At 40.8% G+C, this 18,074-nt stretch overlaps 1 protein-coding gene across 1 annotated transcript; it reads right to left on the bottom strand.

Annotated features, from left to right (window-relative positions):
* Nucleotides 1-11,617: 11,617 nt before the first annotated feature.
* LOC146388537 (transcription factor Sox-9-like) lies at nt 11,618-16,068 on the bottom strand. Its single transcript, XM_084925908.1, has 3 exons — nt 14,746-16,068; nt 14,156-14,403; nt 11,618-13,839 (listed from the first exon to the last, which is right to left on the bottom strand). The coding sequence occupies exons 1-3, from the start codon at nt 15,171-15,173 to the stop codon at nt 13,070-13,072; spliced, it is 1,446 nt and encodes a 481-aa protein (XP_084782034.1). The 5' UTR covers nt 15,174-16,068; the 3' UTR covers nt 11,618-13,069.
* Nucleotides 16,069-18,074: the final 2,006 nt, after the last annotated feature.

The raw sequence follows: 18,074 nt of genomic DNA, 5'->3' as shown, positions 1-18,074 counted from the left end.
TCAATGTAGTAGATCCTCCAGTGGATCTCTTTTCATTACTGAAGAAGTGGTTATTTAAGTAGACTATAGGGAGAGCCCACATTCTCAAAACATCCACGGAGGGATTTTTAAGCTGATCGTGAAATGATGTATTTCACTAGCTGGGCCCACGTCCTCATTTTAGGCTTGACAGCATTTTAGTAGGTAAAGGTGAATGCTTGGACATGAATTGAGCTGCGGTTTGGGGAAGGCCTCAAAGGGGACTGGCGACAGCTCCCGGGCCTGGCAGATCCCCATGTACTAAACAGGAGCAAAAGAGTTAAAGAATTGGGAACAAGGAGGGAGTGAGGGTGGAGCACGTAAATGAGAATGAACAGCTTGCAGAACTGGGGGAACCTATATAGATGACAACCGGAAGGAGCATGTTTGGAGGCGTGGTCCCGCTCCTGAAATTCAGATACATAATCTCCAATAAATTAAGGCACCGCTATCAGGAAGACAGAGGAGGAAGGCGTGATAACTGTAGGTTGTCCAAATTGCAGATTTTTTCTGTGACTGTGAGATCCCTCAAGTAGTTTTAATATAAATCCCTAAAGCAGTTTAATGTACCTTATTTTGTGTCCAACACTAAATTCCCCAAAAGTACTTACTGCTCAAAGTTTACTCATTTTTTTAACAGGAAGTTGTAAGTAATTCAGTCAGTCGTACCAGGTCTAATTTCCACACTAGAATTTAGTTTGGCAGCAGAACTTAGGAGACGTTATGGTTACACCTTGTTAACGTGAACTGACACTTTCTTCAGTCCAAGGTTGACAAAGAAGCTCATATTCTACCACCTCAATGTGACACCTTCATATTTTCTTCAGTGTTATAAAGCAAACACTGAAGAAAAAATTTTGATACACTTTTCCACACAAATGGCTCTCTTCATACGTTGCCAGGTAAAATTTGCTGACTTGGCTTTGACTTAAGTAGCCTCCAACAATTATGAAAATATGAAGCGGGGAATCTTTCATAGTGCTTTGCGTGTTTAAGTGCATGGATCAAAGTGCATGGGTGTTTCTTGGTCTGCTTGGTGTCACTGTGAAAACGGCCTTAATGGATCTCCATTAGGGTGCCCTGATTTGCCAGTTGCCTTTGCCGGTTGCAGTGCCAAGTCTCTGGACACATTTTGGGGATCAGCTCATGTAAACACAGACACACTATTCCTGGATCCACATGGAGGAAAGCACCAAATAGACAGTAATGTTATGCCTTTTGCAGTGGAACTGTGGGATCACATGCTTTTCATCCCCCATTCCCCTAAATATCTACATGGTCCTTTTTCTTGAATAGCTCTTTCAATATGTCAACATGACTTGCAAACTGACAAGAGTACTTCTACATCCCTGAATGAACATCTATCCTCCCTAGATTATATGTTAGATGCAATTAAACTGACTCAAATATACTCAAGATCAAGTACAAAAGGCTGTATACTTGTCCAAATGCTTACAGGTTGGACTGCAAAAAAAGATTACCAAAAGACATCCTCCTCTCTCATGTCCTGAAGCATAGAGGTTAATGACCATCCGTGTAATTACTGTGCAAGGGACCTGTTTCTTCTCATCATGGATGACTGGCTTGGGATTAACTCATTACCCCCTATCCTGACCATGCAATTAGGCCTCGCACCACAATTAAGTCTCTATGTTACGCCTCACTGGTCACTAGACACAGCGATCATTGCCAGGGCACCATTGCTGCTACCTTTTATCTGCATTCTGTGCATGATTACTGAGTTATGGCTTGTAATTGTAATGACACTTATTGTTTCTACATGTCCTATCTGGTGCATGTTATCGATTAGGGTGGTGTAAGCCACAACTTTTGAAGGTTGTTGACAGACAGGCGCAGTTGCCGATGTTGTGGGTTGTCTGTGGCTGCTATCAACAACATTTTCAAATGTCTGTCAGGGTGGCCCAGGAACAATGATGCCCATCTGGAAACAGACCTTCCCAACTCTGGACGATCTGATGGATGGGGAAATTTCTTCAGGATGTCCAGCTGAGCCCACAAACAGAAACTCAATCAATCACCCCACTCTTCTGTCCCTACTGACGAGCACCCACCCAAACCGAGACCCACAGGTCAAGGGTTCTGTCAAGACATCTCCAGTTCCTTACACTCATCCCTTAACCAGAGGCAAATTAATCTGATCACTTTAAGTGTGTCTTCATACACCAAGTGTTCATTGTTCATTTTCTTACTGCCGTCTTATTTAGATACTCAAGTCTTGCAATGATTGTCCTTTTTCTTGTCCTTTTTTATCCAGACTTACTGATGTATCACTCTTTGTTTCTGACATGGTTCATTTTCCTAAACCAACTGAATCAGAGTCGCATGTGGAAAATCCAGGAAACGACTATGTACTCGGATAAATGTGGCATTCTTCAGCCTACAAAGCTGACAATTTCCACTACTCTAATGAAAGCCATAAAAGAGATTTTCTCTTAATAGCAGCATTTACAGTAGCTGCAGTCTGGAAAATCTTAGCAATCAATATGTGTCCTCAGTTAAGTATTTGTGACAACTTCACAATGTATTATCTTGTCAGGATCTTAAAGTAGTTGATGAAAAGCACTTTTTTCATCCAATCTCCTTTTCTGTGATTGATGAGGTTTCAGGCAGATTTTCCATTGCTCCGGAGACTCTGTATGTCAAGAAGCTTCTCAGGTTCCTGGCAATAGTAATCCGGTGCAGTTTCAGAGATGTTTTCAGACCTAGTTTAAAATATGGGAATGCAAAGATTGAGAGATGATGACAATATTTGTCATATTTTTACATTTGACAGCATTGGTACTGATGCCAGGAAACAGTATTGGAGGCATTTTAGCTTTTTCATTTCTTCTGTCATTGTGCACTTAGGGATTGAGATGGGCATTGAGGCAGATAAGTGATAGAACTTTGTATTGATAGGCGAAGCTAGTGACACAGCTAGGAGGTCAGAGGGAGACCCTTCCTCCTCCTGGCTGGCCCAGCTCGGCACTTATCAGTCATAATGACAAATGACAGCGTTTGATGAAACAGAGAGGTTACATCATCACTTCCCTAATGAGGGAGCTCACAGCAGGAGGGGAAAGGATGGAGCAAGACAAGCAGTATGGAGGGAGAGATGGATAAAAGGAAGATAGACCACTTTATAATTGCCAAATACCGACAGTTGCCCAGAGATTGTCTATGTTTATCAAGGAATAGATTTTAGGATTGCTCTGGAATACTAGACCTATAAAACTATAATCAGTTACATAAAGGAAGTTTTCCTTAAATGATTGCTTTTGCTTTTGTTTCCAGCTTAATTTGACATTTAAGTGTCCTTTTGATCTCATCGAATAGACGTCTTAGGACAGATACTTGAACCACGCCACTGTACTGAAAGGATTAGAGTTATTTGGAAAGCCATGTGGAAAGAAACAGAGACAGTGTACATTTAAACAGTAGCTCTTAGTTATGAGGCCAGTAGGGACATAGCTAAAGGAGTTTGCTGAAATATATCCTTTTCATTCATGATATTATCTGTCATAGCATTTGGTGGGACAATAGAATAGCAGCTTCGGAGGCAGCCAGGCCAAAGGACATTCCCTGTATGCCCGTGTCTCTCTGTGTCTTTATGGTTGGCTTTGGACTTGGCGCTGGAGTCCGAGGGGGAGATTATCTGGCCTGTCTGCCTTCAGGAGCTCTCGGGGTTTGTGTCTTTGTGCAGCATTAGAGCAGGCTGGGAGTGCGCCCACCGCGAGAGGGGAAATGTGTTTGACATACGCTCAGCGCACACGGTCGGGGAGACTGGAACAGCAGGATACGATTAATGACCACAGAATCAGATTGTTACAATATGGCTTCCCTCACCCCCACCTTCTTCACCATGGGGCTGTCATATTTCACAGACTTGCCTGCCTGTGTGTGTCTGTGGCGTGCTTGTGTGTGTGCCTCAGTAAGGAAGGGGCCCTGTTCTCCTCTGTATTTTGTTGTCTCTCCCTCCGTCTTTCATTCTCCCTCCTGCACTCTCACTCTGTCGCTCTCTCTCGCTCTCTGTCTTTCTGTGTTGTTGTGGGTCATTTATATGCAACAGTGCATTCTTGGATCTTACAGGAGAGTCTGTTCTCATGGGTTTTGTGGTGTAGTTTGGCTGGTTAGACACATGGAAGCAGGTTCCTGGGTCCATGTTATCATATACATATAGCCTGCAGCAGACCCATCAATTTCTATTTGTAAAATTGGACACACTCATACAAATATTTATATAGCTTCTATATATATCTATCCATCTGTTCGTTTTCTTAACCACATATCCACCACATATAATACATGCATATACGTGTTATTTGTATTTTCATATAATTATTTCCAATCAAATTTGATTTAAAGTCGTAGAAAAACAAGTTTGTTTTCCACTTTTATAGTTTATGCTGATGAGGCTGCGTTTGATATGCATCATTGTTAGGCTCATAGCTGTAAAAATATGTCCAGCAAAACCATTGTCAAACATAATAAAGAACAGTTTTAGATTAGGGTTCAGGGAAAAACAAAAACAAAAAAAAATCTGGAAGCCAAATGTTCCAAGATTGTTAGGAGGCTCCTTTAAGGAGACTTCAGGGCTTTGAGGTCAATGACCAAAGATCAAAAGGTCACACTGAGCATGGATGTGCAGAGGTAGAGAATGCGCGAGGAAGAAGAGGAAAACCTTGACAAGGTGTTAAACAGGCACGTTGGATCTGCGCACATGAGCACACGCATAACTAGACCTGTGCTGTGATGTTTGTTGACACGTCTGGGAGAGAAATTTGAAGTGTTCACAGGTATCATAAATCAGGAAGGGGCATGATTTTTCCCAGGGCTTCATGTCACTCTCTGGTGGTCAGTGACACCGGGCTGCGTTACCACAGAAGCAAATTATGAGAGCGTCAGAAGAAACAGTGTTCTGTAGTATAGTTTCAATGCCAGGGGTTAAACAACAAGAAATTAAAATTATTCGTTCAATTCATGCATTTTTTTTCTCTTTTCTGTTCTTGAAAAACAAATGTGTCCCTACTGATTCTTTACTTCCTGACGTCTACTTGGAATTTCACAGCAAGTTACAGAAAGTGAGAAGGGCAGAGAAAGAAAGAGAGAGCTGGATGTACTGTCTGGCACTTTTGGCTCTGTACCTGGGCACAGCACTCACCCATTTATTGAAATCCCACTCTGTGATCCTGCTATAAAGCGAGCGATTCAAATTTCTCCTTCATCTAGCCCACGTCAAAAGAAAAAAAGAAGAAGAAAAAAGAAACACCCAGACTCTTCTAGTTTTAATTCTTTTCCCACTGTCTGTTTTTTTCCAGATGTACTGGCTACTTTCTTCTACTCTTATAATCTGGCAGAGACACAAAAACATGGCTCCCGTTGAGGTTAAGTTATATTTTTCTTTCTCTTTCACTATTGCACTGTTTAAGTTGCCTTTTTGTGTTTTATGCATCTAACTTGCTGCAGACCTCATTACCCTTCACCATGTGCTCACTACAAACACCTGTTCCCTGCAGCTGCTGCAGCTTCATTGCACTCTAGGACATCCGAATTGCATGTTTTCCAAACCTCTTGTGGGGAAAAAACACTAGAAATGTTTTTTAGAAACGTTTTCTTTTCTTGGAAATACATTTGACACCTAATGAAGAGTTTTAAATCACAGGGTGCGTTTGTGCCAGACAATCACCAGCAAAGGGAGGGGGCCATCGAAGTATCTGTAAAACAAAAAAATCGGAGCTGCAGAACAGCTAACATCAGCGTGCTCTCCTGCACCTTGCTTTAAAGTATTCCCTTCTGCTCGCAATGACGCTAAAATTGCTGATCCTTCAGAGGTAGTTGGAAAGCATTAAACTACCTGTGGAGAAAATAATAGAGGCACACAGCTGAATCATACCAAGCCCTTTCCGATCGCCATCCCAGTACTGCTACCAATTAATGCTCTTAAGAGGCTGCCTGCATGGATACATTATTTTTCTTTGACAGACCTATAAAATTATATGATAAAATGTTATAATTACCAGAGCTCTGCTTTTGTCTGTAGACTTTGCTTACACCCTGTTGTCAGCCAGTTTTGTAAAAAGTCAGATTTCCTGCAGCTATAATCTGTCGGCAAACAATGAGCACCAAATCACAAGACACAAGTCAGAGACTAGCTTCTAAACTAAAACCAGGCTACTGATTCTTTTGGTCACAGTGAAATGATAATGATAAAAGTGATTTAAGCAAGTTCTGATGGTAAATATGCTGTTGGCTCTAGTTAGTAATACTCCTGGCCTTCTGCTGATATTCAAAAGCTCCACTCTCAAAGGAAAAGAGACAGCTCATATCTTAACACATGCAGGCCACTGGGTTCAGCAAAAGAAAGAGCTGTACAGAAGGAAAGGAGGAAAAAAGTAGGACACATATAAATGCTAAAAACAAATAAATACACATGAGCATGCAAAATTTCTTTCATTTCTTCCTTTAGTACAAACTGGCTGCTGGTTTGGTTGTCACTTTCTGTTGCTGTGACAAAAAGTCTCTCTGTGTTTGATTAATTGGTTTACTGCCAGGTTAGGTACTGGCTGTTTCTCTGGAATCTGCATTTGGCCATGAACTTTACTTTTACATGTTGGTTGAGGTATTAACTTATTTAGACTGGGGATTAAGGCTTACTGGTTGTCCCGTAGATGGAATGGACAAACATAAGGGAGGTATGTTTGAGATACCGGGGTCTGTCAGTAAAGAACAGGCTGCCGAACGGCTAATAATGCTCTGCAGCTTGTGTCACAGCAGTGGCTTTGCAGACAACCAACGAAGATATAAGAAACACAAACAGTGCACTCCCATTTCATGTAAAAATTCTCCCAGCCTGTGCCCCAGGAAAAGAATTAGATAACTCGATAGTTAAGAAGTCGTTGTTTTTATGCAATAACAGAAACGGACAATTATGATCTAAGAAAACAAGCAACCTAATATTTCTCCTGTTTAGAATTTATGAGCTAAAAAGTCTTATTAAAAAGATGAATGCAATAGTAATTCCACTATATTTATTTTATAAATAGGTGAGGTTTAACACTGAAACAAAACAGGAACTAGGTTTCATGCCTGACTTACATGCCACATAGTTTCTCCGTGTACATGACAGCTTCGGCTTTGTCTCAAGGATCAGCTAGCAGAGCTTGGCTTATTTCAAGTCCTCATGCCCTGCGAGAATGGCATCAGTTTTACCGACATGTCACTTTGACTTTTCTCAAACAATCTGTCCCGAATAAGCAAATATGGACAGTTAAATGATATGTTCTGTCAAGACTTGTTAGGTACAGAGTCGCAGTAAGAGACAAATTACTATATCTGTGGCTGGTTCGTCAACAAAACTTTAAGTGTCTTAACTGGAAACAAATGGAAACATGGATGGAAAATCTCATCTCTATTACTGGAGAGAATCCTTCTTTGAACAATGAGGGATAATAGAGATAAGGATGAGAAACCTTGATTAAATAAAGCTTATAGACAAACCCAGTTGATCCATGTTCTTGTTTGGGCCCCTGGATTCAATTATGGAAGACTGTCTTGCTAATACATGTTTTTTCTGTAATACACTGCTTTTTGTTTGTATTTTTGTATTATTATTTTTTTTGCATTTTACGTACCACATGCTCATATAAAACACATGCTTTAGGCATGTTTTTGACTGACACCAAGATTTTAGTCATTTATTTATCTTTGACTTATCTTTGACTTCTTAAAAAAAAAAAATATATATATATATATAAATGCCTAAAATGCCAGTCTCATCTTATTCATTGGCTGTGCACTTTAGCACAAACCACCCACTGCCAGACCTCACCTACCTTCCTCCCAGACTGAGCTGGGGCTCATGAGGCCTCAGACACACTTAATGGGATTATGGTAATATAATTTTGTGCTGCTGACCTCGGGCTGGTGCCAGGTTTCTTCCACATCCTCAGACAAAGGCACAAAACTCACCAAGGGTTCTAGCAGGCTGGCCCGGCTCGGCCTCTTGGCACAGGCCGCTCTCCTCCTAGGGCCTGTGGAAGATGGATGGCTTTGGGGCAAAGTCTTACTTCCTAAGTCTGCTCCGACAGTAACAAAGCAAAACTGACCAGTGACGGTTGTGAAATTTTATTGTAAATATAATCTCACAGTAGCAAGAAGACTCTATTGTTGCTCATGTAATCACATTGCGATTTCGGCTATACACCACCTAATGCAGTTCAGGACGGAGGAAATGTGCCCTTTATTTGCTCCCCATTTACTCCCACAGTAGTTCTTCAGCTGAGGGTGTAGCCTCCATGGAAACAGCCTTGTAGTCAGCTTGTCTTGCCATGTGATTTAGCGTAGTTCATCTGGATGTGTCTTAATAGTTTCAGAAGCAACTTTATGGACTGGATGAGCAATTTAAATTCTTTATTGAAACAATCCTGCCATCAATAAACTAAATATCATCCATAATTTTTGGTTTCATTGAACATCTGCAGTATTTGTTTTTTAAAATTGATGTTCCAAGCAAAAGACAAGCGCACTCACAAAGTCCATCAGCGTACGGTGTGCTTCCAGTATGTTGTTGAGATCGACTTTTGGTTTGTTTCGTTTTACTTTATTGTGTATCTTATTGTCGTCCACTCACCGTGGGTGTATCACCAGATTTTTTTCAGCTTTTCTTTTCTTTTCCTCTTCCTTTTGCCTTTAGAAAGACCACCCATAGGGTTCGGAGGGGGCAGACGTCTCTGCGGAATAATAATGGAGTCGTCCTGGGAAAATTGCCCATGGAAAGGCCTGTCTGAAAAAAAAAGAAAGAAAGAAAGAAAAATTTGGTCTTGTTTCCGATCCTTCTCGGAAACATTCATCAGGGCACTCCTGCTGTTTGGTGGGCAGCCCCATTTCAGCCCCAATCCACTCACTAGCTCGGCAGGCTGGGACGCTTGGTTTAGAAAGATGCTTTTCTTGTTTCTTTTTTCTTTTTTTTGCTGTGCCCAGATTTGTTTTTAATATAGATCCCCAGTAATGATAGGCTGTGACTGTATATGTCGTTTCCTGAATATCTGATGTTGTGCAGTTGCTTTGAATTATTAACAGAAGTTATAATCAGGAAAAACATTATTATCATTTCTTGTGGCAATTTTTTGGGATGAATTACATTAATTTTAACATTACTTTTGACTCGCCTCTGGCCAAGACCGCCTGTGCCTGCAGAAAAGCCTGAGAAATGAATCACTGTGGTCTCACACAGGGAAAACCTCAGTACTGATGTCATTTCCTGGCGTGGTGCTACCATTTGACAACACTACATGACACATTATTCTGATGAAATACGATGAAAGTCACTATCATCATGTTCTCTATTTTCCACGTTATCTCTTTTTTCTTTTTTCTACTGAAGTCAGAGAAATTCAAACATGTCCTATCCAGACTCTCTGTGAATAATAAAAGATAAACATTCAAACACCTTTCCTCGGTAACAGAGTGACTTAGACTCACTTGATTCACCCTGAATCAATCAAGTGAGTTTAACTCGCATAGAAGGAACAACAGAAACTATACTCAGAGAAAGGATCAATTGAAAGAAATGATCAAAAATATACTTTTTAGAAATATTAAAGCATTTTACCAGAAGTGTTAATATGATCACCTTATGTGTTCTGAATTGATCTGGATTGATTTTTGGGGGAGCTGGACTTGCAAGTGTAAACACTTAACATTTTCCCATGCACTAACACTGCCAACAACCTGAGAGTGAAACAATTTAGCAAAAATGTTTTGGTCATTTCCTATAACTAGCGAACCTGTGTTTACTAAAGTTGACTTTTTTTCTTTGTTTACTGAACAGAAATGTTGGCCCCAGTTTAACTTTCAGGCAGCAGTTTTCACGAGGAGCCAATCATGTCCTTAGCACTGAGTCACGCCTGCTGGAGCAAGCTCAGGCAGCATCAAGACATTTTAAGTCAGGTAACATTTTATTTTCATTAAGAACTCGTGCTTAACAACTCTTGATGGATTTTTTTTCCTGAGATTTTCTGACAATCAGTGCTTTTAATGATAAAAGGGGCGCTTTTCTTTAATGTTCTTCTGTCCTTTTCTCATGAACGCCCACATCACCATTCTGCCCTGCTCTGAATCAGCGGTAACTGCCTTCATTTTGCCCTGCTAAGCCCTGAGGCCCTGCTGCCCTGTTGCCTAGCTCCACGTTTGAGCCACTGGAGGTTCAGTGATGGATGTGCCTCAGGGGCTCTCTGTGGGAGGTAGGTTCAGGGCCTCACATGCTCCGCATGCTCCTCACCGTTAGAGGGGAAGTTTACTACCTTTGTATTTAACCAGAGACACCAAAGTCAAGCCTTAGGACAGTGTTGTGTCCTCAACACAATAAACCTTAAGTGACCGCATATCAGTTTCTGAACGCTTTACCAGAAGCCACAGAAAATCCCAGATCACATGAACGAAGTAAAGCTGGCGTTATGATGTCACAAAGCATTACTTTTATATTTTTTATTACTTTGATCATAAAACTAAATGTTAAACAGCCACTAGACATTTTTCACTCAGAATAGCAAACAGTTTAGATTATCTAATAAATAAATTAGTCTGATGGACATATTTTTAGAGAAGCAATTTCTCTTTCCCCCTCTTTACATAAGAGTGCAAAATATGGTTAAAAAAGAAAAGAAAAGGAAGAAAAAAAACTTTGGGAGAAAGTCACTCAGACCGATTCCAGTCTGCATTACAATGAGGTGTTGAAATGGTTGATGGGTCTAGTTAATATATCTGGCTCTCTATCCATAATACAGGTTTTGTGTACCTTAGTATAATGTCTAATAAGTAGCTACAGAACAAGGTAAAATAATGTCCAGTCATCACAGTGAAATGAAGTGCAGCAGTGGATGGCAGGAAAAAGAAAAAAAAAGATTTTAGTCCAGTTGACGTGAGGAAAGAGACGTCATCTGTGAATGTGCCTCAAATTTCAACACAAACCTATAGTACCTGATTGTGTTTACACTGTCACTGATTTATTAAGGTCAGCCGTGCTCCAATGTTACAAGGCCAGTAATGACTAAAAAATATTCAGTGTTTAGTTTGTTTCTTTAAGCCGTTGAGTATACAGGCGAGGGGGGCTGGGGGTGGACATACATCTTGGCAGTAGTCCATGGTAATAATGGACCTGTGACCTCATGGTCTGAGAAGGGAAAAGTGTCGATGTGCAGTTTTACCAAACTACTGCTGTTGGTGGATGACAAGCTGGTTCCAAGTAATGCAGAAATTAAATTATCTGTGCAATCTATTATTCCCCCCCCCTTTTCTGTTCCAAGGTAATTCAGACTCATCAGTGGCATCGCCAATCTGCTGATCTCATGTCAGCACCTTTTTGTAACTGGTTTGATGGGGATGTCTCTCCTCACATCAACTGAACTAAATCCTATTGTTGTTCTCCATCTCCAGTGATGACTAGATGCCTTTTTCCATAACTACTTATTGCACACCGTATTAAGGTACCCGTACTGCCAGAGTGCCCCCGAAACTCTCAGATGTGTTGGTGAGAAATGCTGACAGATGGAAACCACGAGCAGCGCTGTACAAAAACACAGGACGAGACAAGACGGCCACATATTTCTCTGTTTTGCTTTTATTGCAAACAAATATAATACAAAAGATAAGCTTTTAAGAAAATGCCATGTTTACCTAGGGAAACTGCATTAAGAAGATGACAAAATGGGAACTAATGAGACAGAATATAAAATAGGAAACACAATGTTTTTGATAAACAAACAAACAAAAAACATGTTGATTCCAGCAAATTCTTTACAAAACGGCTGCTTTTATATTCATTTAGACATTTGTTAGAAATAGAGTGACAAAAGGAAAGACTTCCAGTTTTTCTTTTTACTTACTCGTGTAATTATAAGTATTCTGTACATAACTAGATCATGAATAAAAGAAACTTTTATAAGGAAAACATTTACAAATGATAAATAAACAAATTTGTACCACATATGACAGCAACCTATTTCTCCTCAGCTAGCTGCTGCTGAATTAAAACGACAATTGCAAATAGTTATTTTCAAATAAAATTAATGCTAAAGAATAAATTAAGACAAGGGTTAGGAAAAAAAAGTTGAGGCAGAAGGCTTGATAGAAACACACCGGACTCAGACTTGATGGTTGCTAAGAATAATGGGGTCAAAGGTCACTTCTTGTATCTCATCAAGCAGGAAGTCAGAACTATGCTGTAGTTTTCACACTGCAATTCAAAGTGGACGAAGCCTCACTGCCGTAGCTCTTGAGGCACCAATGGTTTCAAGGCAAAAATCAAAACGAAAACAAAACAAAGCAAGCATTGCTGTTACAGCTAGCAACACAGTAAGGCCCTTAGGAGAGTTACATGGCACCTGCTATAGCGTTTCCAACACAATAAATTTGAGCTAAAGCAAACAAGAAGTAGAATATTTGACTAATTCACTGATGACACGGTCATATCATGGCCAAAAATTCTAATCTATTTCAAACGTGCGTCGCTCAATCCTTGCATCTCATTGGAATTACATTAAAATATGTACAGTACAAAAGTTCAAAGCAGAATATAGGCTATTATGAGACGGCAGTGTCAGTAAACGGTTTCTTACTTCCTGTACAAAAATACATTAGTCAGAAGTAAGGCCACTGAAGGGTGTTTTTACCCGGCATTCCTGCTCTGTTACGTTTGTTAAACCTTCAAATCGTGACGACGAGGGTGCTGATGACACTGAATATGATAGTAATGACAAGAGCAGAACACATACACAGTACATACTAATATATTTATAGCCAGTATGTCCTCACAGAGGATTTAACTTTTTTTAAAACATTATATCTAAAAAAATATAATCACAATTCAAACCAATACAAAAGGCACTGTTGTGAGCCAATCCAAAGATGTGTTTTTTCAGAACCTTAAAAAAAAAAGTTCTTGTCATGTTTTTCTGTTGGCAATGAAAGGTGTGTGACGTAACGGTGCAAAGGCCACCGAGCAGAAAGAAGTCTGGGATATATGTGTTATATAGTCAGTGCTCAGACTGCCTCCTCAGGGCCTGGAAAGTTGTGTGTAAATGGGCTGCTCCCAGTGCTGCGGACTGTGGGTCTGCGGCACAGAGGGCACCCCGGTGGTGTCAGCGATTGGGGTGTACATCGGCCTCTGGCTGGGGCTCATGTAGCTAAAGGTGGAGTACAAGCTTGAGCCTTGGCCAGCTGCGTGACTGTAGTAGGAGTTGGCACCACTTTGGTGGTCTGAATAGTCATATTGTGATCTGGTGATGGAGGGGTAAGAATTGGTGCTGTAGTGCTGGAGGTTGAAGGACCCATAGGTGACATGCTGTGGGGAGCCCTGCTGCTCACTGTAGTGGCTGGGGCTCAGCTGCTCCGTCTTAATCTGGGTGGTTCTCTGTTGACCCTGCTGGCTTTGCTCTCCTCCTCCACCCAGAGTGGTCAGAGAGAGCTGCTGTTGCTGCTGCTGCTGCTGCTTGGACATCCAGGCGTGGGCTCCAACACTGGCTGGCTGGCCGACAGAGGAGCTGTTGATAGGGTAGCCGCTGCTGTAGCCAGCCTGCGCTGCACCATTCACCCCAGCATGGCTGTGTGGTGGCAGGTACTGATCAAACTCATCAACATCGAAGCTTCCTATATTGGAGATGACATCAGTGCTCAGCTCACCGATGTCCACAGCTCCAAAATCAATGTTGAGCTGGCGGCTAGTGCCCTCCTGCATGGGCCGCCCCTCACGTTTCAGATCAGCTTTGCTGGAGGGAAGGTCTGTCTTCGGGGTGGTTGGGGGTGTTGGTGGACCCTGTGACTGACCTAGTGAGACAAAGGCAAAGTTAGACATTTGTTTAACATAACATTTTTCTTAAAAAAGTTTGAATTTAAGAACATGTTTCCCACATGAGATATAAAAGCTTAACTGTACATGCCTCCAGGAGAGGTTTATTGTAACTACAGGCAGGTGTATTTGCATGATGGCTTGTAAAACCTAATAATCATTAACTACTAATCATTAACAGTTCTCCAGGCCCTGGGGGCTTCTAAAAAATATCTTTTTAATCCAAACTGAAACTTTTGAAAAAACATAAACATTACAGAAAATATATTTGCTTTTTATTTCTTGTTCCCTCACCTGAGTGCTCTCCCGGAGAGTGCACCTCGCCCATACTTGAAGCCGGAGAGTCGGCCTGCTGCAACGCCTTGAAAATGGCATTTGGAGAGATATGAGTTTGGTCGTTGTCCTCCGGTTCGCTTTGCCCGTTCTTGACAGACTTTCTCCGCCTTGGCTGATATTTGTAGTCGGGGTGATCCTTCTTATGTTGCACTCGCAAACGCTCAGCCTCCTCCACAAACGGGCGCTTCTCTACCTCATTGAGCAATCTGAAAATAACACACGGAATTGTACAAACTTGTTAAACTGCGCTTGGTAAACAGTTGCAGAAGCTGAGCACACTGATTCAATCTGTGCAGTTGGTAATTAGCGCTGATCATTACAAAAAAAAAAAGTTAGCATCGTAATTCTTTAGAAGTCATTGTATGCATAACAATGAACTTAAAATAGTCATAAAATCAAAAGCATAGGTGAGTAAAAGCATTCAAACCAAAATACTGCAAAGCTAATCTTGAAAGAGCAGGAATCTGTAGGTTAATAAATAATGTGCCGCGCACAGCGGCGCGTAAAAGTGCATTGTAAAAGTGAACGATAAACTAAAGCGAGCCTACCTCCAAAGTTTGCCCAGGGTTTTGCTGAGTTCTGCGTTGTGCAGGTGTGGGTATTGATCGGCCAACTTTCTCCGTGCAGCTTGAGCCCACACCATGAACGCGTTCATGGGTCTTTTGACGTGGGGTTTGCTTTTACTCGAGCCGTTGACGCGCACCGGCATAGGCACGAGCGTCCAGTCGTAACCCTTCAACACCTGAGACACCGCGTCTCTGATACACACGGGAAACTTTTCCTCTTCGGTTTCCTTCTTATAGTCTTGACCCATGAGGAGGTGGTTGTCGGACGGACGAGTGTTTTCAGTGTCCGAACCCGACCCGGACGGACAAGGCGAGCCCGCGGAATCCTCAGACATGCTTGGGCTGGGAGCGTCAGAGTGACACTTCTCCTGTTCTTCTGTCATCTTCAGGTAAGGGTCGAGGAGATTCATGCGAAAAAATTAAAGAACAGCTTCTCGCAGTTAAAAAAAAATAATTAAAAAAATGGGAGGAAAAATCCTTCTTTCTATATCCAGGTGATATGCCCCAAAGCTGCAGTGTCAGCTTGCCGGGGGCAAACTTTAAAATGAAAAAATAAAAATAAACCAAAAAATAAGAAAAAATAAGTAAATATGGAAATATTTCTGTTCCGCTGAATGCTCACAATTTCGCAGAAAAGAAAACCATCTGTAAGTGGTCGCTTTCGAATACTTAGCTTCGAAACTGTGACTTTGAAGACAAACGTGAGAGAACTGCTGTTGCAGGATTGCTGAAGAGTCTATAGACACGGGAGGCGATGCCTGGATTTATGTTTTAACGGCAAGGAAATGATTGGGGGAAACTTTTTAGTAGGCGGGGACGTAATTGGACTCTGCTCCAGAGAAGTCTTGCAGTGAACAACCGAAAACTCAGCTCAAGTTAGGAAAACGTGTTTTTCCCCTTATTGTCTTTCATTTCATTTCAACTTTGTAACTTTGTAACTTTTAAAAGAGCATGCTTATGATATAAACTGATTTAGTTACTCGTACATTAAAATCAGATAAAATGAACTTCCTTTTTATGGTAACAGGCACAAAACCCGCCCTATCTTTAATATAGGTATGATTCTCATTAAAACTCTTGTATTTTTCTTTTTTTAAACTTGATTATAAAATCAAGTTTGTTTTTGTTTCTTTACTGAAGTTATACTTACTAATCTTCAACTTTTCTTTAACTTCTTCTTCTTCGATTTATTTTAATACATTTGTTGGTGGAATGTAGATTTGGGATGTTGCAGTTTTAATCCTTTGCTTTACCAACTAAGTTTATCCTTGTGTTTCTGCTATTTTTCTGTGATAAATATTCAGCGGTGTGAGTAATTTACAGGAAATAAGTAAAACATTTTATTTATTTATATTTTATAAATACAGGGTCAGTTACGTTAAATCAGAGCTGAGGAACCGATGAAGAGTAGAGCTGATGTTTATGGGTCTTTGAATACAGGGAGGTAGTTATTGTCAAAAACTAGTGCTGCACAGAGACAGCTCTGCCAGTGAGTCCCTGCAGAGCTGCTCCGGAGCGGCAGCCTTCAGTCATCTCAGCTCCCTGCACAGTGCACATTGACCAACAGGGGGAGACAGCAGTCCAGAAACTTGAGAGGAAGCCGTGGATTTGTGGCGGTGCTGCAATGATTAAAACAAATCAGGAGGGTATTTAATTTTTTTTTCTTTTAATAATTTAAATGTAATCGCCAGTTCAAAATTGTAGCTTCCTATCTGTGGACAATTAGTGGTCCAAACAGGTTGACCGCTCACCCTCATGTTTTCCCCTAAACAAACTCAACAAGTGACATCACTGGTGGTTATTTCTAACGTCATTTAGACAGACTTTCAGTATTATTTGAGTGAGGTAGGTTAGCTTTGGATTTAGAATTGGACGGGTGATTTGTCTTAAGAACTTACACGCAGGTTATATTTTAAAAAAGGTTTTGTCACTCTCTACATATTTAGACACTAACTTCTACTAATAGTAGATGTACTGTCTTTAAAAAAAATAATCAGAATGCATAAAACATTCATTGATTTTGTTTATACATTTCACACATTCAAAGTCAGGGCAACTTATTTTTATAAAAAGAGTGCACAAAAAACATGTCACAATGGCAAAATCTACTTTTCTGGATTTCCTCCAACACTTGTTTTCCTGTGGACAAAGGACACTTTGTTCAGAGTTCAGTCCCTCTAATCCATGTATTCAATTTTAGAAATGAAATCCAACTGTAAGTTATGAGATCACATGGAGCCACAGAAAGGGACTGAAAGCTTCCCATTTTTATCACAACTTTATGATTTGGATTTCTATTAGTGAACATTTACAAATGCCACTGTGAGAAGTCTCAAAATCTTTGCTCTTAGTACATGTTGATATAGCTTTAATGTTGCTTAAATAGAGAATATTTGTCATGGTATGGTGTAGTCAAAATATGTGTTTTAAATATGTACATAAACTATTTTACGCATGTTAATTAATCTCTAAATATTTTAAAGAACTCCTTTTCCCCCATTTAAGTGTTCTCTTTTAAAGGTAAAGGTCTATTGTTTCCTGTCTTGTTCCCATGATTTTCATTACATTTATTTTAATTCCCTTCTCATTGTGCTCCTTGCCTTCTTGGTCGACCAGATGTTGTGGCAGACGGCCCTTACAGCTTCCCTTCATATAACTAGATGACATAGATTCAAATGTAAAAAAGGCTGTTGGAGAGAAATACAAGCAGTAGAGGAACATAGTAGAGGTTTGTTGTTTTTCCTTTAATACAGCCTATAATCTCATTAGAAACTGAATATTTGATCTAATTTACAGAATTTGCAGCTTTTAAACAGACATGGGAAGTGCAATAAGAGCTGCTGCCTTTTCAGTTTGCGAGGCAGCTCGTCTCGACACACTGAGGAGTAAACCTTGTGATGGCTAACACAGAGGCATCAGAGGAGTGGGACATGTTCGCACCCTCACAGTGCTGACTGCTAAGAGTTTGAGGTGCCCTACACAGCGGCGTACGCTCGATCAAGGGGACACACATCCTCAGGGGCCAGGCTCAGCGCTTTCGCGGAACACCCACCTGCAGGCTGAGCAGGTCTTGGGAAACTTCTCAGCTTGACTTCGAGCCATGGCGTCAAAATGTTGAGGCAAACACTGGGGGTAAACTGCCAAATCATGTCTTCCACCTCTCCTAGCACTCTCAGATTCCACTGCAACCGTCTGAACAGACTGCCCCTCATTTTTTTCCTTCTTTTTTTTCCCCCTTTCATTTGTGTGTGGATGTGTTAGTTTAGTGGGTGTGCAAATGTTTGTGGTGTTCCTATTGAAGTGTGTGAAAG

Source organism: Perissodus microlepis, chromosome 4 (assembly GCF_051167445.1).
Source record: "Perissodus microlepis isolate ML-2025 ecotype Zambia chromosome 4, ASM5116744v1, whole genome shotgun sequence".
NCBI lineage: Eukaryota > Metazoa > Chordata > Actinopteri > Cichliformes > Cichlidae > Perissodus > Perissodus microlepis.
The sequence above is the reverse complement of the archived record's forward strand: the minus strand, read 5'-3'. Positions and strand labels throughout refer to the sequence as shown.

What these genes read in the sequence shown, in the direction of transcription:
- LOC146388537 (XM_084925908.1), bottom strand. Translation starts at nt 15,173, where the DNA reads ATGAATCTCCTCGACCCTTACCTGAAGATGACAGAAGAACAGGAGAAG. An exon ending in ACCCTGGGCAAACTTTGGAG is followed by an intron (nt 14,404 to 14,745) that starts GTAGGCTCGCTT and finishes TGTTATTTTCAG; the next exon opens with ATTGCTCAATGAGGTAGAGA. An exon ending in CTCTCCGGGAGAGCACTCAG is followed by an intron (nt 13,840 to 14,155) that starts GTGAGGGAACAA and finishes TTGTCTCACTAG; the next exon opens with GTCAGTCACAGGGTCCACCA.